This window comes from Triticum dicoccoides, chromosome 5A (assembly GCF_002162155.2).
Source record: "Triticum dicoccoides isolate Atlit2015 ecotype Zavitan chromosome 5A, WEW_v2.0, whole genome shotgun sequence".
Lineage (NCBI taxonomy): Eukaryota > Viridiplantae > Streptophyta > Magnoliopsida > Poales > Poaceae > Triticum > Triticum dicoccoides.
In genome coordinates, this window is record NC_041388.1 from 677,882,632 (window position 1) to 677,905,328 (window position 22,697).

The 22,697-nt window shown below is 44.1% G+C and overlaps 1 protein-coding gene across 1 annotated transcript; it reads left to right on the forward strand.

The window, feature by feature from the left end:
* Nucleotides 1-3,375: 3,375 nt before the first annotated feature.
* Nucleotides 3,376-15,506, forward strand: LOC119300430 (DNA-directed RNA polymerase III subunit 2-like). Its single transcript, XM_037577390.1, has 19 exons — nt 3,376-3,501; nt 3,584-3,664; nt 4,406-4,510; nt 4,587-4,667; nt 4,744-4,890; nt 4,961-5,005; nt 5,257-5,334; nt 5,410-5,549; nt 5,640-5,739; nt 6,036-6,154; nt 6,272-6,407; nt 6,489-6,619; nt 12,361-12,486; nt 12,566-12,621; nt 13,598-13,677; nt 13,994-14,078; nt 14,185-14,288; nt 14,936-15,064; nt 15,245-15,506. The coding sequence occupies exons 1-19, from the start codon at nt 3,376-3,378 to the stop codon at nt 15,293-15,295; spliced, it is 1,920 nt and encodes a 639-aa protein (XP_037433287.1). The 3' UTR covers nt 15,296-15,506.
* Nucleotides 15,507-22,697: the final 7,191 nt, after the last annotated feature.

Below are 22,697 nucleotides of genomic sequence, written 5' to 3' on the forward strand. Positions count from 1 at the left end.
TCAAGTCGGGCCTTATAGTCATCCGTCTCCACCAGTTCGTGGTGTTGTGCGTCAAGAAAGTGAGTTCTCAGGCAGATCGATTCTCCGGGGAGTTCCTTTGAACAGGCAGAAACAGCCACTTTAGGCGGGCACTGACATGTTAGCTATGCTAAGGTCTGCTGCCCCTTAGGGCTCGGCAGGTTAGGAATCCACGGCCTCCCCAGGTTGGCGATCAGCCTCTGGGTTCGCTGGTTATGGAGGATGTATACGGACCCCCAACGCCCTTGGCATGGGCTGGCATGCAATTCAGGAGAGACGAGCAGTGCGTGTTTTGAGCATCCACCAAGATGGTGATGGAATGTCTTCTCTCGTTTGGGAAGACTACTGGATATTGCCATATTGGTGGCAATTCCATCTCTGAGATCGCGCCCAAGCTACTCCGTCCTTTTAGTCTTGGGGCGCAATCAGAAGCGCCGTACCGTCGTGGATAGACGATGGGCCTCTGACATTCATGGGGCCCTTAACCTGTTTCAAGACTTACTATAACATCCACTTTCAAGGGTCGGTGGCATCGTCTCTTGAAAGTGAATTGGAGGTCTTGGGCTCCCCCGAGGGTGAAGTTCCTCTTGCTGGCATGCCAGGACTGCTGCTGGACAGCAGCAAGGCTCGCCAGGAGGGGCCTGCCGCACTCCCTGTGCTGTGTGCTTTGCGACCAAGCGGGGAGACCATGTGCCACATCTTGACTGGCTGCTCCTTCTCGCGCTCCCTGTGGCACAATGTGCTTTATTGGATCCGATCGACTGTCCACCCCAACTCCAGCGGCACCTAATCAGTGCATCGAGACTCAAAGCGTTTGCATTTAATCTAGAGTAAATATATCCCTGAAATGTAATCGGGGTAATGTTATAAAATTCTAGGGAAGCTTCTACAGTATATTGGCTCCTATGTAACATGCTTAGGTGTGCGAATAGGTGTCAAAGTTGCAGCGTTAAAAGTCGTTCACTCGGGAAGGTAACTGTATCAACTTCAGAGAATTAAAATAACTAAAACATATATAATCTTTTGTTTATTAGGGTGGAATAATAGGAAAATTGCGTATAAGAAATCAACCACTTTTACATAGAAAGAATGAAAATATACTAACTTCCTTAAGCGCACGCAAAACTGTCTTCAGAAATTTGCACGTTTATGACCTGTTGTGAAGTGACCTTTTGTTGAATATCTTGCAGGATTATTTAGGAAATAAGAGGCTGCAACTGTCTGGTGAACTAGTATCCCTGCTCTTCGAGGTGATTAGTTTCTCTAATCATTTCATTAGATGGTTGCATTATGTGGTTTTATCTCCTACAGTGTTTTTCTTTGTGAAGGATCTGTTCAAAAGAATGAATTTGTTGGCTATGGATATTATGGGCAAAACTATGAGCAACAATACAAGTGAAGATCGTGACGGAGTCCTGAATTTTAAGCAGGCACATATTTATGGATGCTAATTTCTGCCCTCCTTTTGCATTTCAATTATTGTAGCTTGTGTTATACCTTGATGATCTTACTAAGTGAAGAAGTATCTTTCTGTTGCTGTTTTATGCTAAGCTCATAAACTCCACATGTGAAAATGCCTTTATAACTACAAAGTTTATTAATCAGATCCATAGAGTATTTATCATCTTGGGTGAAAACAGAGAGCAATTTTTTTGAACCATGGAGTCCCTGCTCCACTGCTCGATGCTGCCCATTTCAACCGTGTCAATAACCTTAACCAGGCTGCTAGTTGCACTTGCACCGTCAAAAAAATGACATGCGCCAGAGGGGTCAGTGTGTATTACCGTTCATGGTTGATCTTGCAACAAAACTTAGAGCCTACAGCTAGTTGGCCTTTTTGAAAGCCGCAAATCAGTACTCCCTCCGTCCGGAAATACTTGTCATCAAATTGAATAAAAGGGGGTGTATCTAGATGTATTTTAGTTTTAGATACATCTCTTTTTGTCCATTTTGATGACAAGTATTTTCGGACGGAGGGAGTACTTATTATGTGCTGCTGTTATTTAGTCCTTCGATAATATAATAGCTTAATTGTCTTCGTGTTTATGATGAAGTAAAGTTTCATTCCTGGAAATGCCACTGCTATGTAACATATTGCCTGACTATTGACTTGACAGCCTAATGTGCAATGCACCGGAGAAATGCATTACCTTTTTATTCTTGCTCTGCTCATTATATTGGAATTGGTTTATCATTGGGATGCTCAGACAGCTATCTTACATGTATAACTTCCTTATTTTGCAGATAATAGAGAGGGTTTCTACCATAACCTCTGGTATGGAGTTGGCCATTAACACAGGACAATTTGGTATGAGTAGAAAAGGTGTATCACAGGTATCTGAGTTCCGAGCCCCCTTCTCTAATCTATAGATATTTTGGGATTTAAGTTTTTCTTTTGCTTCTATATATATAGACGCTTTCTAGGCTATCCTATATGGCATCTTTAGGCTACATGACACGCATATCACAAGAATTAGAGAAGACCCGGAAAACAAATGGGCCCCGTGCAATGCACCCTAGTCAGGTGAGGATAGAATGGTAGCTATATTTCTACTTCGTAAAGAAACAACAATATACGTGAAGATCTGAAACCTCAGACCTGTTTCTATTTGCTCCTTGTGAACTATTTTTATGGCAGTGGGGTATGCTTTGCCCATGCGATACTCCCGAAGGAGAACTTTGTGGATTGACAAAAAACTTAGCTTTGTTAACTCACATTACAACAGATCAAGAGGATGATGGCCCACTGACGAAGCTGGTTTGTTTTCTCCTAATTCAGTTATTTTTATTTTTGTTGTCTTTAATGCTTTGTGCCGGACTGCCTGTGTGGGCATGTTCTTGTGTGTATTGAGGTATTGATGAGCTCATATCCAACCATTGCTTGATTCGTGTTGTTTTGGGAATACGACTGCACCCACTATGATTGGGCACCTTTACACACAGAGTGTGCTCAGTGGGAAATCATGTAGGTTGTACGTGAAGTTGTAGATTTATTACTAGCCACCATAGTTTTTTGTGTGCATGTGCCTATGTCTGCATGTTTTCTGCATGATTGCATGCATACTGTTTATAATAATTACTCGAAATAATCTGAGCTGCAACAACACAATTTACTGGTAGTTCCTATAATTAAATAGATTGTACATACTTTGAAAAAAACTAGATTTTACATACTAGCAGAGGCAGAGCACAACTCAGCAGTCACATGTGGTCATTAATCACCTAAATAGGCAGTATGCACCTTATATGCAATTTGATTGTGGTCTAACCTGCTGCATTTTTTTAGTTCTTTACATCCATTGTATAAAGAAGTGCGACAAGTTATGAGCAATCTTATATATTCCACTTTTGTTCATTATGTACCAGTGTTATACTTTAGGTGTGGAAGATTTATCAATTTTATCCGCAGAAGAAGTTCACGCATCAGACTCATTTCTGATCATGTTCAATGGATCAATACTGGGGAAACATAGGCAACCTCAGGTCTAGTTTCTTATAAACATTACCTTTGCCTTTTCTTCTTCCTTTCTTAATTTTTCGTTAAGCCACCCGTGATTCTTTTCAGAGATTTGCTGATAATATGAGAAAACTGCGTCGGTTAAGCTCATCTTGGGACTTTGTAAGCATTTTTGTAAATCAGAAGCAGGTATTTTTTTTCTTGATTTCTACTAGCTAGCTTACTACGAATACTGCATCATAATAAAATTGGAAGTATAAGCTGTAACAGTTTTGCAGCACATAATAAAATCATCTGGCGACATACTTGTGTATGTGAGGAAAAAGAATTCTAACAGCTAATTTATCTCCAGGCCTGGGGAAATAGCTCCTTGCCTTCTGGAATCAATTTGATGGATACAGTGATTGTGGCATGTGACACAAATATTTTGAAAATATCAGTAGTGTCGTTTGTGTCCATGTTATCATCGTTTGCAGTGATATGATATTACTGTTACTACTGTTCCATGTTATCTAGGAGGGGCCATATAATTGTATGTGACCCTTGTTGCTGAGTTTATTCTTTTTCCTCCAGAAGTTGTACCAGCCTTTTAACTGTACAAAACTGAAGATATAACCGGGATCTTAAGATTTAGGTTGCTCACATGAAGCAAACCGTGGCTATATGTTCAGTTTCATAATTAGGTGTCTTGGTCAATGAGTACCATGCTATTTCTGTGGATGTACCTGAAATTGCGAAAAATAGCACACAACTCCCTCCGTTCCATAATTCTTGTCGTGGTTTTAGTTAAAATTCGAACTAAAACCACTAGAAAAATTATGGAATGGAGGGAGTACTATCTTGTTTGTTGGTTGATTGGTTGCTGTGGTATTTATCTCTTTTTGTTCTCAAAAGGATGATTTGGATCTAATAACTTGTCGACATTTCTAGCGTTGCATTCACATTGCCTCTGATGGCGGTCGCGTTTGTCGTCCACTTTTAATCGCTGATTTGGGAATATCAAGGGTCCAAGACCATCATATGCAGGAACTGAGGGTTAGTGCATCACATGCTGTTTTATCTATTGGTTGTTTTTTGTTATCTAGTTCAGAACTGCTTTTTTCTGTTCTAGGCTGGTCACCTCTCATTTGACGATTTTCTGCGTTTTGGGTTGATTGAATATCTTGATGTCAATGAAGAGAACAATGCATTGGTATAACATGATTCTTTTGACTTTCCCTTTATGGTTTATTTAATTTCTTATAATGTGTTTAAGATCATCCAAACAGATTGCATTGTATGAGCATGAGGATCAAGATGATGTTCAGAGAAGCAGAATCACACACATTGAAATAGAGCCCTTGACTATATTAGGGGTTGTGGCTGGGATTATTCCTTATCCACACCATAACCAATCTACACGTAACACTTACCAGGTAAGGATTTGGGTTATTGTTGCACATAATGATTCATTGCATCTCTCGTTTACATTTTTTTCATCTGCAGTGCGCAATGGGTAAGCAAGCAATGGGAAATATTGCGTATAATCAGGTAAGAAGCAGCTTGAGTTGTTTCTGACCATTTAATTATGCATGTGTTTTTGTTTCGTTGCACTCACATCAATGCAGCACGAGTTGGCCTGGTTGGTTGCAACTGCAACCTACACATTTGACTGTTGAAAAGTATCAAAATCACATCCGTATGACATTTAATTTCACTTTACAATGTTGTTATACTCTGGCCCTTGTTCTAAGCTTGTTTCCTTACTGACGTGAAATAATGTTTCTTTGGAATGTGTTCAGTTGTCCCGGGCAGATTCTCTACAATATTTATTAGTGTACGCGCAACGTCCCCTGGTTACAACAAAAACAATCGAGTTGGTTCATCACTTGCCCCCTCCTCTCCCCTCCTCATTTGAAATTTGATGTTACATAGTTTACTACATATCTTTTCAGGTGGGATATGATAAGCTTGGGGCTGGGCAGAATGCAACTGTTGCTGTCATGAGTGATAGTGGATATGATATTAAAGATGCAATTGTATTCAATAAATCATCCCTTGATCGAGGTTTTGGTCATTGCATAAGAATGAAAAGGTAATGCTATGCTTAATAATTCAAATAAAGATGCTCTTCCTTTTATTCTGCTTTGGTTCTTATAGTGTATCTTTGGTTCTTGTTCTAAAGGTACACGGTGGCAATGCAGAAGTATGGGAATAATAGGTCAGAAAAGAATGTTAAACCAGAGAGAGATAAAGATGATATTTTGAAGAAGCAGAATATGCAGGTAGGAAAAGCACCGACCAGTGACTGTTCTGACTTCTGACACTACAAGACCCTTCATTTTTCTCACTTGATTGGCATAGTAGCCAGTTTTAAGTATTTTATTATGAGTTTTTTTCCAGCAGTTTTTGTCTGATTTTTATTATTTGTATATCATTTATAATGGGTGGTATTATTGAAATGGGCTTGCCAGTCCCAATTTGGCTGAAGTTATTCACGTCTTCTTAATTTGTCTACTCGGTATTGGGAATTGGTATTACATTTTTTCTGTATACTCCTAAGTCAGGGAACTTTTGATAGGTTTTGGATAAAGATGGGTATGCCGAGCCAGGTCTAATAATCCGCGATGGTGATATCTATGTGAACAAGAAAACTCCCAAGAATACTGCAAAAAGTCCTGGTGTTACATCAACCGACAGGTGACTATTCTTGTGTTTTTGTGGTTATTATGTTCCATCTTCTATTATTTTGGCTCCAAAGTTTTGCTGTTCAATAACGTTATATGTTCTCAGTCGCTTGAAACATTGCTCATCCAGGGACTATGAAGACTCCCCAGCTATTTACAAAGGTGATGATGATGAGACAACTGTAGTTGATCGTGTAATACTTTCCTCAGATAGTAATGACAACTTGACCATCAAGTGTATTATCCGTCACACTAGGAGGCCAGAGGTATGGCCTATTCGCTGAATCCCTTAAGTTTGATGTACAGAATAATGAAGGTAAATATTTGTGTTCCTGTTTGTGATGCAGGTCGGTGACAAATTTAGTAGCAGACATGGACAGAAAGGTGTTTGTGGTACCATTCTTCAGCAGGAAGACTTCTCCTTCTCTGAGAGAGGAATATGCCTTGATTTAGTTATGAATCCCCATGGATTTCCAAGGTTTTATATTGGCTTTGGTTATATTGTATGCTTTTCCTTTTTTGCTGATTTATTCTATATCTATCTGTTAGTTGAGTTTGTTCTCTGGAGCCACAACCATTCAGTTGGTTGTTTTCTGTTATTTAGCTCATCTTCAATTTAATACGAAAGATTGGGACTCCTTATTTTGCCGGAGTATACCCATTTTGGTATTCAAATGTGTGTGTAGACATCATGCTCTTTTTCTCTTCTTCTAACTCAATACTACACACATTTAGTATATACCTCCGTCCACTGTCACTGAAATGAGTGAATCTACACACTAAAACGCCTCTAGTTACACTCATTTCAGCGACAGTTAACTCTGGGTGGAGGGAGTATTTGAGAAGAAAGTTGAAGATACTCGCCCTACGGGATTGTGATATTAGACTTGTGAGTTATTGATATTAATGTGACACCTAGAAATAAATCAATCTGCATAATTGTTCCTGTTAGAACAGGGTTGTGCTGTGTGTGTAGTTATCATATTGTATAGGGGCTTCCTTGCTTATTTCCCTTCATGTATATGTGCTGGCCTGTTGGCCCGATGGAATATAGGCTCACTTCATAACATGGTATCAGAGCTAGGGTTAGGTTCCCCAGCAGCCGCCGCCACCTCTGGTCGCCGCCGCCGCCGCCGGCCGCCGCTCCTCTCTTCATCGAGCCTCTCCCCTCTTCTTCCTGGTAGCTGCTACCGCCTGCTGGTCCAGGCCGCCGCCGTTCCAGGCCGCTGCTGCCGCCGTCCTTCCCGGCCGGCGCCGCCGCCTCAACGTGCTGCTGCTGCTCTTCAATGAGCTGCTGCTGCTGCTGCTCCTCTTCTCTGCTGCTGCTGCTGCTGCTCTTCTTCAACGAGCTGCTGCTGCTGCTCTTCTTCAACGAGCTACTGCTGCTGCTCTTCAAAGTGCGGCTGCTGCTGCCATCAAGCTGTGCCTCCTGCTGCTGCTGGTCTTCAACGAGCTGCTGTTGCTGCTCTGCTGCAATGGCGCCCTCCACCACCACCGGTGCTGTCCCAGTCCCACGATGTCCTGTTATCTTCAACGGACAGAACTACAGGGACTGGGTGCAGCACATGAAGCTGCACATGAGGGGCCAGCTGGTCTGGGAGCACCTCTCTGGTGCTCTGCCTTGTCCCCTGCTGCCCACTCCTCCAGCTGAGTTGGCCTTCCCTGTTGATGCCGATGAAACCAAGCAACGTGAGATGCTAGATGCTTTTGAAGAGGCCACTGAAGAGTATCAGAATCAACTCCACTTATACAAGCAATGGACAAATGATGATGCTCGAGCCTCTTCTATCTTGGTGAACAGCATGGATGTTGATCTCACCATGGATGTGGTGGCCCTTACCACTGCATATCAGATGTGGGAGCACCTTCGCCATCGCTACGAGTCTACAGGGGATGCCATGTATCTCTCTGTTGTTTGTCAAGAGCAACAACTACAACAGGGAGATGCTACTGTGGATGATTTCTACAAGGAGATGTCGGCGTTGTGGCGCCAATTGGACTCTCTGGGAGCTGATGTTTGTCGCAGATGTCAGTGTTGTGTGCGGCAACAAGCTAAGCTGGAGGTTCGTCGCCTCTACGACTTCCTCACTCGCCTCCGGCCGGAGTTCGAGCAGAGTCGTGCTCAGCTATTGGCACGCCATCCTCGGCTCTCTACTCTGGAGGCCCTTGCTGAGGTGCGATCTGAGGAGGTGCGCCTACGGAGCACGGGCTTATTACCATCCTCTTCAGCAGTCCTGGCTGCCCGCGTTCCACCACCGCTGCCTGGTGTGCCCTCTTCTACACAGGTGGCAGCAACCTCCACTAGTGCTTTCTGCAACTACTGCAAGCAGGATGGTCACATGATCACGGAGTGCATCAAGAGGAGGAAACAGGGTCGCCGTGGTGGCCGTCCTCAAAAGGACTCGGGAGGCTCCTCTAATTCTCGTGAGGGCTCCCTTGAGAAGGTTCACCAGGAGATGCTCACCTTGCTGCGCCGCCTTACTGCTTCTGCACCATCCTCAGGTTCTGCTGGTTCTGCTGGTCAGACGTCTGGTCCACCACCGCACTCTTCGTCAGGTACATCTTTGCCCTGGATTCTTGATTCTGGGGCCTCCTTCCACATGACACCACACAGAGATCATCTTTGTGCTGTCAATTCCGTGCCTTCTCCTCTTACAGTTCAGACTGCAGATGGCACTTCTCTTTCTGTTGCCGCAAGAGGGACTCTTTCCACGTCTTCTTTTCATGTCCCTGCCGTTTCTCATGTTCCTAAACTGACTATGCAACTTCTATCTACTGGTCAACTTACTGACTTGAGTTGTCGTGTTATTCTGGATTCTGACTCTTGTTGTGTTCAGGAGCGTCGTACGGGGACTCTGGTTGGGATCGGTCCTCGGCGCCATGACTCTCAGCGCCTTTGGGAGCTCGATTGGCTGCGCCTTCCTTCCGCTGCGTCCTCTAGACAGTCGGACATCACCACCCCTTTTGCTTCAGCTGCCACCTCCACCACATCCTTCGCTCAGTGGCATCATCGATTGGGTCACATTTGTGGCTCCCGCTTGTCTTCTTTGGTTAGGAGTGGTGTTCTAGGGTCTGTATCTGGTGATAGTTCACTAACTTGTATGGGTTGTAAGCTTGGCAAGCAGATACAACTTCCATATCCCTCTAGTAATTCTGTTTCTCAACGACCTTTTGAACTTGTTCACTCTGATGTATGGGGTCCTGCCCCCTTTGTTTCGAAAGGGGGTCACAAATATTATATAATTTTCATTGATGATTTTTCTCGCCACACTTGGATCTACTTTATGTCATCTCGTAGTCAAGTGCTTCAAATTTACAAGTCGTTTGCTACCATGGTTCGCACTCAGTATGATTCCTCTGTTCGAGTTTTTCGTGCTGATTCGGCTGGCGAGTACTTATCTCGTGCGCTTCGTGGTTTCCTTGCTGAACAGGGTACCCTTCCTCAGTATTCCTGTCCTGGTGCACACGCTCAAAATGGGGTGGCTGAACGCAAACATCGTCACGTCCTTGAGACTGCTCGGGCTCTTCTTTTATCTTCTGCCGTTCCCCCGCACTTTTGGGCTGAGGCTGTCTCTACCGCTGTTTATCTCATTAATATTCAGCCTTCTGTTGCTTTTCAGGGAGGGATACCAGTTGATCATCTAGGTGATGGTCCAGCTGATTATAGTGGTCTACGCCTGTTTGGTTGTGCCTGTTTTGTTCTTCTCCACCCTCATGAACGCACCAAATTGACTGCTCAATCTGTTGAATGTGTTTTCCTTGGCTACAGTTTGGAGCACAAAGGTTACCATTGCTGGGACCCTATTGCTCGAAGACTGAGAATCTCCAAAGATGTCACTTTTGATGAGTCTCGCTCCTTCTACCCTCGTCATTCTTCTACTGCCACAACCGAGTCGTTAGTCGAGCCTCTCTTTTTTTTGACTCTACCTGATTCTTCACCTTTATCGTCACCTGGTAGGTCCACTCCTAGCCTTTCACCTGTGTCTGCTCATGAGCTTCAGCTTACACAGGATGAGGTTTCTATTCCTGACTCTCCTACTCGGGTTGAGCCATCCACTCTCTCTCCTTTTCCTTTTACCTACTCCCGTCGTGCTCAACACCCTTCTCCCTCTGATGCGCCACCTTCCACTTCCTCTCTCTCTCCGCTTCCTTTTGTCTACTCCCGTCGTGCTCGGCACCCTTCTCCCTCGGATGCGCCCACTTCCACTTCCACTCCTTCCCTGTTGGGTCCCATTCCTTCAGAACCACCTACCCCTCCTGCTCCTCGGTATAATCTGCGTGATCGCCACACTCTCCAGCCTCCTGCGTACTATGTTGCTGCTGCTACCACTCTTGTTGAGCCGTCTACGTATCGTGAGGCTGCTGCTCATTCTGAATGGCAGCATGCTATGGCAGAGGAAATTCATGCTCTTGAGCGCACAGGCACTTGGGACCTTGTACCCCTGCCTACAGGCGTTAGACCCATCACTTGCAAATGGGTCTACAAGGTTAAGACACATTCAGATGGTTCTCTCGTGCGCTACAAAGCTCGTCTTGTTGCGCGTGGCTTCCAGCAGGAGTATGGTCGTGACTATGATGAGACTTTTGCTCCTGTTGCTCACATGACCACTGTTCGCACTCTTTTGGCTGTTGCTGCTGTTCGGCGGTGGTCCATCTCTCAATTAGATGTCAAGAATGCCTTCTTGAATGGTGAGCTGCGGGAAGTGGTCTATATGCAGCCGCCTCCTGGCTATACTGTCTCTGATGGCACTGTCTGTCGCCTTCGGCGCGCTCTTTACGGGCTGAAACAAGCTCCTCGTACCTGGTTTGAGCGTTTCTCCGCCGTCATCACAAGGATCGGGTTCTCTGCTAGTGTTCATGATCCTGCTCTGTTTATTCACACTTCTCCTCGCGGTCGCACCCTTTTACTACTCTATGTTGATGACATGATTATCACAGGGGCTGACCACCAATTCATTGATTTTGTGAAGAAACGTCTACATGAGCAATTCTTGATGACTGATTTGGGTTCTCTTCGTTACTTTCTTGGACTTGAGATCATTTCTTCCCCTGAGGGTATTTATCTCTCTCAAGAGAAGTACATCCAAGATCTTCTCACTCGTGCCTGCCTCACTGATCAGCGCACGGTTGACACTCCTATGGAGTTTGGTCTCCATCTTCGTCCTGGTGAGGGTGAACCCCTTGCAGATCCCACACGCTACCGCCATCTTGTTGGGAGCCTTGTCTATCTAGGCATCACTCGTCCTGACATTTCTTATGCTGTGCACATTCTAAGTCAGTTTGTCTCTGCTCCCACTCAACTTCACTACAGTCACCTTCTTCGTGTTCTTCGTTACCTTCGTGGTACCGTGACTCGTCGCTTATTCTTCCCTCGCTCCAGCTCTCTTCAGCTTCAGGCCTACTGTGATGCTACCTGGGCCAGCGATCCCATTGATCGCCGCTCTCTCTCTCCCTATTGTGTTTTTCTTGGCTCCTCCCTGATTGCCTGGAAGACCAAGAAGCAGAATGCTGTATCTCGCTCCAGTGCTGAGGCTGAGCTGCGAGCTATGGCATCCGTGACTGCAGAAATTACTTGGCTACGATGGCTTCTTCAGGATTTTGGTGTTTCCACTGCTACACCGACCCCTCTGCTCTCCGACAGCACTGGGGCACTCAGCATTGCCCGTGATCCTGTTAAGCATGAGCTCACCAAGCACATCGGTGTTGATGCCTCCTACACTCGTTCTCAGGTGCAAGACAGAATTGTGGCCCCTCAGTATGTGCCCTCGGAGCTTCAGCTTGCTGATTTTCTGACGAAAGCTCAGACACGGTCCCAACACAGCTTTTTCCTGTCCAAACTCGGTGTCCAAGATCCCCCTTGAGTTTGAGGGGGGGTGTTAGAACAGGGTTGTGCTGTGTGTGTAGTTATCATATTGTATAGGGGCTTCTTTGCTTATTTCCCTTCATGTATATGTGCTGGCCTGTTGGCCCGATGGAATATAGGCTCACTTCATAACAGTTCCATGCTCTTGGTTGTGATTCTGACACTTGAGGTACAAGAGCTAGACATGTCTAGAAGGACCACCCAGTCTTCCAGTTCATATATACTGGCTATGTGCATGCTTAATATCGCTTACATGATTAAATTCTGTTTGCCTGATATTGTCTATTAGTTATATTGTGTTGCTGGTTACTGTGAAAGTATTTTCACGACATGCTGACTCTCCTTTTGTTCACTAGTGGTATGACGGTAGGACAAATGCTTGAACTTCTTGGCGGAAAGGCTGGTGCATCATGTGAGCAATTTTATTATGGCAGTGCATTTGGTGAACCAAGTGGTAATGCTAATAAAGTTGAAGACATGAGGTAATATTATTCTTTCATGATATTATTTCATCTTGGAATGTTCTCAACTATTCTTCAACATTGCTTTCATTGGTATTAGCTATACTCTTGTCAAGCACGGCTTCAACTATCATGGAAAAGATTTATTGTACTCAGGTGTGTTTCCTAAGAAGTTCTGATGATCTTTATATTTTCATGTTATTCCTAGCCTGTGTTGAATAGATTCGACTGAACTCGAAACCATGATGCTGACGCTAATATGCAAATAAAGTAAGCCATATGAGAACTTAATTTTTTTTCTCAAACATCCTGTGTTTCGTTTGTAGTAGAAGAAGAATATGAGAACTTGATTTGTTTCATTTACCTTGTTGATGGAAAATTTCTACGATTAATCTTGTATGTGCATTATGAAAATATCTACTTTGTGAACTTAGATCGCAAAATATGGGGCTGCCTATGGTTAAACAACTTGCCTACTACAGTTTTTGCTGGTTTTTGGTCAAATGTTCACCTGCCGGTTTCCTGGGCAGTGATTGGTTTTTGGCCTCAAATATGTAGCCATGATGTACTGGTGCTTCTTAGATGCATCTAAAGCTTCAAATCTTGAAAGATTGAAATTCCAAAATTTTCTTGAAATAAAAATTGGTTGAAAACTGTCTGGTTTTCCTGTTATGTGTTACGACAAACTGACTATGGAGCTCCTTGTGCTGAAAATAGATTCCAAAACCCTCCTTGAATTAGAAAATGGTTTATCATCTTTCTTGTTCTACATTTTTGCCATTTTTACCAATTGCTGGGCATTGACCACATGTTGAATGAGTTTTTGGTGAAAAAGTGTATGCTAAGTTCATACAATGAACGGGAAACTGTTGAGATGATCCCACTGTATGGAAAAGAGTCGAGATGATCCCCTGAACTGTGGGGGTGTGCCAACTCCAGCCTGAACTATTAAACCCTTTAATTGCCCGCAAGGCTGGTCTTCACCACATGGTGGATGCAGAGGCCAGGGCTTATCCTCCTCCCCGAAGGAAAAAAAATTAGATTTGTCAGATGTTCTTTCTGCATGGTTCGTGTGCAACATCTGCCTGGTCCCGTCAGGGTTCTTGAGCGCTGACTGTTTCACCGTTTTCAGGCACTTTAGGCCACCCTCTTCAGGCATATATCTTCATGGGGCCAATCTACTACCAGAAATTGAAGCACATGTTAGGCACAGTCTTTGTTTTTTGGTTATGATCTATTTTGCTTGTCCTTAAAATATGTTATGTTTTCTACTGCTACTATTTGTCCACTATGCCTTGGTGTACAGTAATATCTTAAGGGTTGATAATGACAATATAGATTTTAGTTCTTAGAGATGTGTTGCAAGATGGTCTAATTTGGCACAGAACGAAGATACCTTGAACTTTTCCGGGTTGGAATAGGTTGTAATATCTTGAATTTGATATGATTGTTTTTATTGATCCCTTTCAGCTTGCTTGATATTTTATTTCTAATTTATTATCTAGCTTCATATATATGAATTCTTCAGGTTCTTGATAAGATGCATGCTCGAGCTTCTGGACCACGAGTTGCATTGACCAGGCAACCTACTGGAGGGCGAAACAGCAATAGAGGTTTTTCATCTCCCTTTACATATGCTGCGCTTAAATGACTGAAGCTTCATATCTTTTCCTGTTAACAATCCTGTTGTTCGCCTTAAAAATGTTTTTTTTTGCACAGGCCTGCGTCTTGGTGAGATGGAGCGTGATTGTTTAATTGCGCATGGTGCCAGTATGGTGATACTTGAACGTCTATTACTGTCGAGTGATCCATATCAAGCGCAGGTAATCTTTGAAGTAGATTCTGATACTTCCAGTAGGCTGGACAGATGGTATCATGCAGGAAGCATAAATGTGCATGTTGTTTTTGTTGTCGTAGGATTGGTAGTCGTATATGAAACATGTCAACCTTGTAGCATTGGTTAATCTAGCACTCAAATCAAATAATTTTTGTATCCGTCAACTCTGAAAGATTGTCAGTGTTATCTGTTCTGCTGCTCTTTTAAATATATTTCACTGAATTTTGGCTGCTGTTTTTCCTTCTGGGTGGGGCGGGATGGCTATGGAGGTTTAAAGTTTATACAGAAGAATATATTTAAATAATTTTAACTTATTCCATGGTTGGAGTCTTTGGAAATGATATAAAGATGGGTTGCCGTTTGTCTGGTACAACCTGACTTGTTATGTGGGGATGTGTGACCATATAGATGGTTCTAGCATTAAGTTTTTTCTACATGTGTTACAAAATTGCTGCAACATTTTATCTTCTGAGTAAATGCGTGCATATGCTTATTTACATGTTTAGGCGATTTCGAACTGCTTAGTTGCAAAAAATGCAACATTTTGTATGCAGGATGCAAGTATAGGAAATGAGATAACACGAGTTTTAGGCAACCTAATGTTAGGCATACATGGTTGTTCATGTTCTCCAGGTTTGCAGAAAATGTGGTTTGTTAGGCTACTACAACCACAGACTCAAGACCTCCTTCTGTTCATTTTGCAAAAGTGGAGAAAATATGCAGCAACTGATGATGCCCTATGCTTGCAAGCTATTGTTTCAGGTACTGCAGAAGGGAGGGAGTGAAAATGACAATGTTAAGTGACACAGATTAATTGTTTTCTTGAGATATTCCGCATGCTCTCCTAATCCAGGGCCTGAAGCTGAATTGTGTGCCTAGTTTTGGTTGCTTGGATACCCTCAGTTTCATTCAAGTTACGTATTGTCTGGCTATCTTTTCCAGGAACTGACAGCGATGAACGTCGTTCCAAGGTTAAAGCTAACCGAAGGATAACTTGTAACGTGGTGCACCGATGATCTGGGAAGGATAATAGGAGCGTCTGAGGTGAAGTGAAGCCATTCTGTTCTTGAAGCCTGATGTGTTACGCTGGGTTGTTGTAAAAAAGAATTTGCATATATGTGATGGGGAGTTCTTGTGTGATATAAAGAGGAAGTGAAATATGTTGTTGGTTCCAAGAAAAGGAGAAGGGAGTGATTCCCCTGGTGCCTCGTTTTTTGCAACGGGACTGTTTTATTTTGGGCGCAAATACAGACAGAGCGACCGTGCTCGTTATAATCTTCCCTGAGCGTGCTAGAAATTTTGGCCGTGACTTAGGCCGAGTGCGCAAAGCGAGCAAGCAGAGCTAGGTCTAGCGCTAGCGGGAGGAAACCCAGAAAAAACTGGGCCTGTCCTACTGAAATGTAAAACATACTACTACTAGCATATCAACGTAACCACATAAATGTACTTTACTGTTTTTTAGATATAAGCGGGGGTTTTATTGAGCAACTGCCACTGGAAAACTTCTGATATCATGGTGTACTACCTCTGTCCCGGTTTATTAGTCTCCTTGTATTTTATGCCAAATTTTGACTTTTGATTTAACCGGCAAACTATAAGCTATATGCCATAAAAATAATATTATTAGAAACCTCTCTCGAATATGAATCCAAAAATGTAAATTTTGTTACATACTCTCTCCCTCCCATAATGTAAGACGTTTTTGCAAACTATGTCTTGCAAAAGTGTCTTACATTATGGGACGTAGTACAACTTATATTTTGATCTACGGTCAAAATTAGACACAAAATACGAACATGACCAATAAATTTGGATGGAGGTAGTATTAGACAAAAAATCCTATCACAATTGGGGTCGTCGTCTCACTAAACTACAATTTTCAAAATTTAGACCAAAAACTATCAATTTTTATATTTTGTGTCTAAAAGCTACCGAAAACGATTGAGGACCGTTTTGGATGATTTAAACATGTCTACGATAAGCAGGACCAACTCGTCAGGGCTGACGTGGCATGAAAGTCAACTATGTTAGTTTTTTTCAAGAATACGCCAATGATGTACCATATTTTTTATAGAAGAAAGAGTGTTAATTACAAGAATCCCGTCTCCGATGCGAACAATGGCGTACTATGTTAGGTTTGACTGTTAAGTTGACCATTATGACAGGTGAGGCCCACATGTCATCATCAACCCACTTCTCCCTGAAAATGCTTTCTCTCTGGGAAATTTACTCAAGCACCTTGCATGCCTGCCGGAGCTCGGGCTGGATGAGCTGTGCGGGTTGCAAAGGCAGCCAGCCCTGCCGTCGTTGTCCGTCAGCATGCTGGTGCTTGGCCTCGCAAGTGCAAGCTGGGGTGCAGGCAAGCAGGAGCAGCCGGGAGCTCGGCCTCGTAGGAACGGCCGGGCATGGCGAGTGGCATGTGGCCAGCTCTATCCCTGTTATGACCCCGTGAGAGATCGAACATGAAGGGGAGGAGATCAAGGAGAAGGGATTGTTGGGGAACGTTGCAGAAAACAAAAATTTTCCTACGGTTTCACCAAGATCCATCTATGAGTTCATCTAGCAACGAGTGATTGGATGCATCTACGTACCTTGTAGATCGCGAGTGGAAGCGTTCAAAGAATGGGGATGAGGGAGTCGTACTCGACGTGATCCAAATCACCGGAGATCCTAGCGCCGAACGGACGGCACCTCCGTGTTCAACACACGTACGGTCAGCGTAACGTCTCCTCCTTCTTGATCCAGCAAGGGGGAAGGAGAGGTTGAGGAAGATGGCTCCAGCAGCAGCACAACGACGTGGTGGTGGTGGAGCTGCAGTACTCCGGCAGGGCTTCGCCAAGCTCTATGGAGGAGGAGGAGGTGTTGGAGAGGGAGAGGGAGGCACCAAAGGCGTGAGTGTGAGGCCCTTCCTCCCCCCACTATATATAGGGGGCCTAGGGGGGGGGGGCGGCCAAGGGGTGGGGGGCTTTCCCCCCAAGCAAGGGGGCGCCCCCCTTTAGGGTTTCCCCACCCTAGGCGCATGGGCCCTAGGGGGAAGTAGCGCCCCAGCCCACTTTGGGCTGGATCCCTTCCCACTTCAGCCCATGGGGCCCTCCGGGATAGGTGGCCCCACCCGGTGGACCCCCGGGACCCTTCCGGTGGTCCCGGTACAATACCGGTGACCCCGAAACTTGTCCCGATGGCCGAAATAGCACTTCCTATATATAATTCTTTACCTCCGGACCATTCCGAAACTCCTCGTGACGTCCGGGATCTCATCCGGGACTCCGAACAACATTCGGGTTACTGCATATACATATCCCTACAACCCTAGCGTCACCGAACCTTAAGTGTGTAGGCCCTACAGGTTCGGGAGACATGTAGACATGACCGAGATTGCTCTCCGGTCAATAACCAACAGCGGGATCTGGATACCCATGTTGGCTCCCACATGCTCCTCGATGATCTCATCGGATGAACCACGATGTTGAGGATTCAAGCAACCCCGTATACAATTCCCTTTGTCAATCGGTATGTTACTTGCCTGAGATTCAATCGTCGGTATCCCAATACCTCGTTCAATCTCGTTACTGGCAAGTCACTTTACTCGTACCGTAATGCATGATCCCGTGACCAGACACTTGGTCACTTTGAGCTCATAATGATGATGCATTACCGAGTGGGCCCAGTGATACCTCTCCATCATACGGAGTGACAAATCCCAGTCTTGATCCGTGTCAACCCAACAGACACTTTCGGAGATACCCGTAGTATACCTTTATAGTCACCCAGTTACGTTGTGACGTTTGGTATACCCAAAGTACTCCTACGGTATCCGGGAGTTACACGATCTCATGGTCTAAGGAAAAGATACTTGACATTGGAAAACTCTAGCAAACGAACTATACGATCTTGTGCTATGTTTAGGATTGGGTCTTGTCCATCACATCATTCTCCTAATGATGTGATCTCGTTATCAATGACATCTAATGTCCATAGTTAGGAAACCATGACTATCTGTTGATCAACGAGCTAGTCAACTAGAGGCTTACTAGGGACATGTTGGTGTCTATTATTCACACATGTATTACGATTTCCGGATAACACAATTATAGCATGAATAAAAGACAATTATCATGAACAAGGAAATATAATAATAATGCTTTTATTATTGCCTCTAGGGCATATTTCCAACAGTCTCCCACTTGCACTAGAGTCAATAATCTAGTTACATTGTGATGAATCGAACACCCATGGAATTCTGGTGTTGATCATGTTTTGCTCTAGGGAGAGGTTTAGTCAACGGATCTGCTACATTCAGGTCCGTATGTACTTTACAAATATCTATGTCTCCATCTTGAACATTTTCACGAATGGAGTTGAAGCAACGCTTGATGTGCCTGGTCTTCTTGTGAAACCTGGGCTCCTTGGCAAGTGCAATAGCTCCAGTGTTGTCACAGAAGAGTTTGATTGGCCCCGACGCATTGGGTATGACTCCTAGGTCGGTGATGAACTCCTTCACCCAAATTGCTTCATGTGCTGCCTCCGAGGCTTCCATGTACTCCGCTTCACATGTAGATCCCGCCACGACGCTCTGCTTGCAACTGCACCAGCTTACTGCCCCACCATTCAAAATATACACGTATCCGGTTTGTGACTTAGAGTCATCCAGATCTGTGTCGAAGCTAGCGTCGACGTAACCCTTTACGACGAGCTCTTCGTCACCTCCATAAACGAGAAACATTTCCTTAGTCCTTTTCAGGTACTTCAGGATATTTTTGACCGCTGTCCAGTGTTCCTTGCCGGGATTACTTTGGTACCTACCTACCAAACTTACGACAAGGTTTACATCAGGTCTGGTACACAGCATGGCATACATAATAGAACCTATGGCTGAGGCATAGGGGATGACGCTCATCTCTTCTATATCTTCTGCCGTGGTCGGACATTGAGCTGAGCTCAATTTCACACCTTGCAACACAAGCAAGAACCCCTTCTTAGATTGATCCATATTGAACTTCTTCAATATCTTATCAAGGTATGTGCTTTGTGAAAGACCTATGAGGCGTCTTGATCTATCTCTATAGATCTTGATGCCTAATATATATGCAGCTTCTCCAAGGTCCTTCATTGAAAAACTCTTATTCAAGTAGGCCTTAATGCTGTCCAAGAGTTCTATATCATTTCCCATCAAAAGTATGTCATCTACATATAATATGAGAAATGCTACAGAGCTCCCACTCACTTTCTTGTAAACGCAGGCTTCTCCATAAGTCTGCGTAAACCCAAACGCTTTGATCATCTCATCAAAGCGAATGTTCCAACTCCGAGATGCTTGCACCAGCCCATAAATCGAGCGTTGGAGCTTGCACACCTTGTTAGCATTCTTAGGATCGACAAAACCTTCCGGCTGCATCATATACAATTCTTCCTTAAGGAAACCATTAAGGAATGCTGTTTTGACGTCCATTTGCCATATCTCATAATCATGGAATGCGGCAATTGCTAACATGATTCGGACGGACTTTAGCTTCGCTACCGGTGAGAAAGTCTCATCGTAGTCAACCCCTTGAACTTGTCATAACCCTTAGCGACAAGCCGAGCTTTATAGATGGTCACATTACCATCCGCGTCTGTCTTCTTCTTAAAGATCCATTTATTTTCTATGGCTCGCCACTCAACGGGCAAGTCAGTCAAAGTCCATACTTCGTTTTCATACATGGATCCTATCTCGGATTTCATGGCTTCTAGCCATTTGTCAGAATCCGGGCCCGCCATCGCTTCTTCATAGTTTGAAGGTTCACCGTTGTCTAACAACATGATTTCCAAGACAGGGTTGCCGTACCACTTTGGTGCGGAACGTGTCCTTGTGGACCTACGAAGTTCAGTAGCAACTTGATCTGAAGTTTCATGATCATCATCATTAACTTCCTCTCTAGTCGGTGCAGGCACCTCAGGAACATTTTCTTGAGTTGCGCCATTTTCCGGTTCAAGAGGTAATACTTCATCAAGTTCTACTTTCCTCCCACTTACTTCTTTCGAGAGAAACTCTTTCTCTAGAAAGGACCCATTCTTGGCAACAAAGATCTTGCCTTCGGATCTAAGGTAGAAGGTATACCCAATAGTTTCTTTAGGGTATCCTATGAAGACGCATTTTTCCGATTTGGGTTCGAGCTTTTCAGGTTGAAGTTTCTTGACATAAGCATCGCATCCCCAAACTTTTAGAAATGACAGCTTAGGTTTCTTCCCAAACCATAATTCATATGGTGTCGTCTCAACGGATTTCGATGGAGCCCTATTTAAAGTGAATGCGGCAGTCTCTAAAGCATAGCCCCAAAAAGATAGCGGTAAATCGGTAAGAGACATCATAGATCGCACCATATCTAATAGAGTGCGATTACGACGTTCGGACACACCATTACACTGAGGTGTTCCAGGCGGCGTGAGTTGTGAAACTATTCCACATTTTCTTAAGTGTGTGCCAAATTCGTGACTCAAGTATTCTCCTCCACGATCTGATCGCAGGAACTTGATTTTCCTGTCACGTTGATTTTCAACCTCACTCTGAAATTCCTTAAACTTTTCAAAGGTCTCAGACTTGTGTTTCATTAGATAGATATACCCATATCTACTCAAGTCATCAGTGAGGGTGAGAACATAACGATAGCCACCGCGAGCCTCAACACTCATTGGACTGCACACATCAGTATGTATGATTTCCAATAAGTTGGTTGCTCGCTCCATTGTTCCTGAGAACGGAGTCTTGGTCATTTTACCCATGAGGCATGGTTCGCACGTGTCAAATGATTCGTAATCAAGAGACTCTAAAAGTCCATCTGCATGGAGCTTCTTCATGCATTTGACACCTATGTGACCAAGGCAGCAGTGCCACAAGTATGTGGGACTATCATTATCAATCTTACATCTTTTGGTATTCACACTATGAATATGTGTAGCATTACGCTCGAGATTCATTAAGAATAAACCATTCACCATCGGAGCATGACCATAAAACATATCTCTCATATAAATAGAACAACCATTATTCTCGGATTTAAATGAGTAGCCATCTCGTATTAAACGAGATCCTGATACAATGTTCATGCTCAAACTTGGCACTAAATAACAATTATTGAGGTTCAAAACTAATCCCGTAGGTAAATGCAGAGGTAGCGTGCCGACGGCGATCACATCGACCTTGGAACCATTCCCGACGCGCATCGTCACCTCGTCCTTCGCCAGTCTCCGCTTATTCCGCAGCTCCTGCTTTGAGTTACAAATATGAGCAACTGCACCGGTATCAAATACCCAAGAGCTACTACGAGTACTGGTAAGGTACACATCAATTACATGTATATCACATATACCTTTCATGATGCCGGCCTTCTTGTCCGCTAAGTATTTGGGGCAGTTCCGCTTCCAGTGACCACTTCCCTTGCAATAAAAACACTCAGTCTCGAGCTTGGGTCCATTCTTTGGCTTCTTCCCAGCAGCTTGCTTGCCGGGCGCGGCAACTCCCTTGCCGTCCTTCTTGAAGGTTTTCTTACCCTTGCCTTTCTTGAACTTAGTGGTTTTATTCACCATCAACACTTGATGTTCCTTTTTGACTTCTACCTTTGCTGATTTCAGCATTGCAAATACTTCAGGAATGGTCTTTTCCATCCCCTGCATATTGAAGTTCATCACAAAGCTCTTGTAGCTCGGTGGAAGCGACTGAAGGATTCTGTCAATGACCGCGTCATCCGGGAGATTAACTCCCAGCTGAGTCAAGCGGTTATGCGACCCAGACATAGTGAGTATGTGCTCACTGACAGAACTGTTTTCCTCCATCTTACAGCTGAAGAATTTGTCGGAGACTTGATATCTCTCGACCCGGGCATGAGCTTGGAAAACCATTTTCAGCTCTTCGAACATCTCATATGCTCCGTGTCTCTCAAAACGTTTTTGGAGCCCGGGCTCTAAGCTGTAAAGCATGCCGCACTGAACGAGGGAGTAGTCATCAGTACGTGCCTGCCAAGCGTTCATAACGTCTTATTTTGCAGGGAGAACAGATGCGTCACCTAGCGGTGCTTGTAGGACATAATCTTTCTTGGCAGCTATGAGGATGATCCTCAGGTTCCGGACCCAGTCCGTGTAGTTGCTGCCATCAATCGTCTTTCAGCTTGGTTTTCTCTAGGAACGCGTTGAAGTTGAGGACTACGTTGGCCATTTGATCTACAAGACATATTGCAAATATTTTAGACTAAGTTCATGATAATTAAGTTCATCTAATCAAATTATTCAATGAACTCCCACTCAGATAGACATCCCTCCAGTCATCTAAGTATAACATGATCCGAGTTAACTAGGCCGTGTCCGATCATCACGTGAGACGGACTAGTCAACGTCGGTGAACATCTTCATGTTGATCGTATCT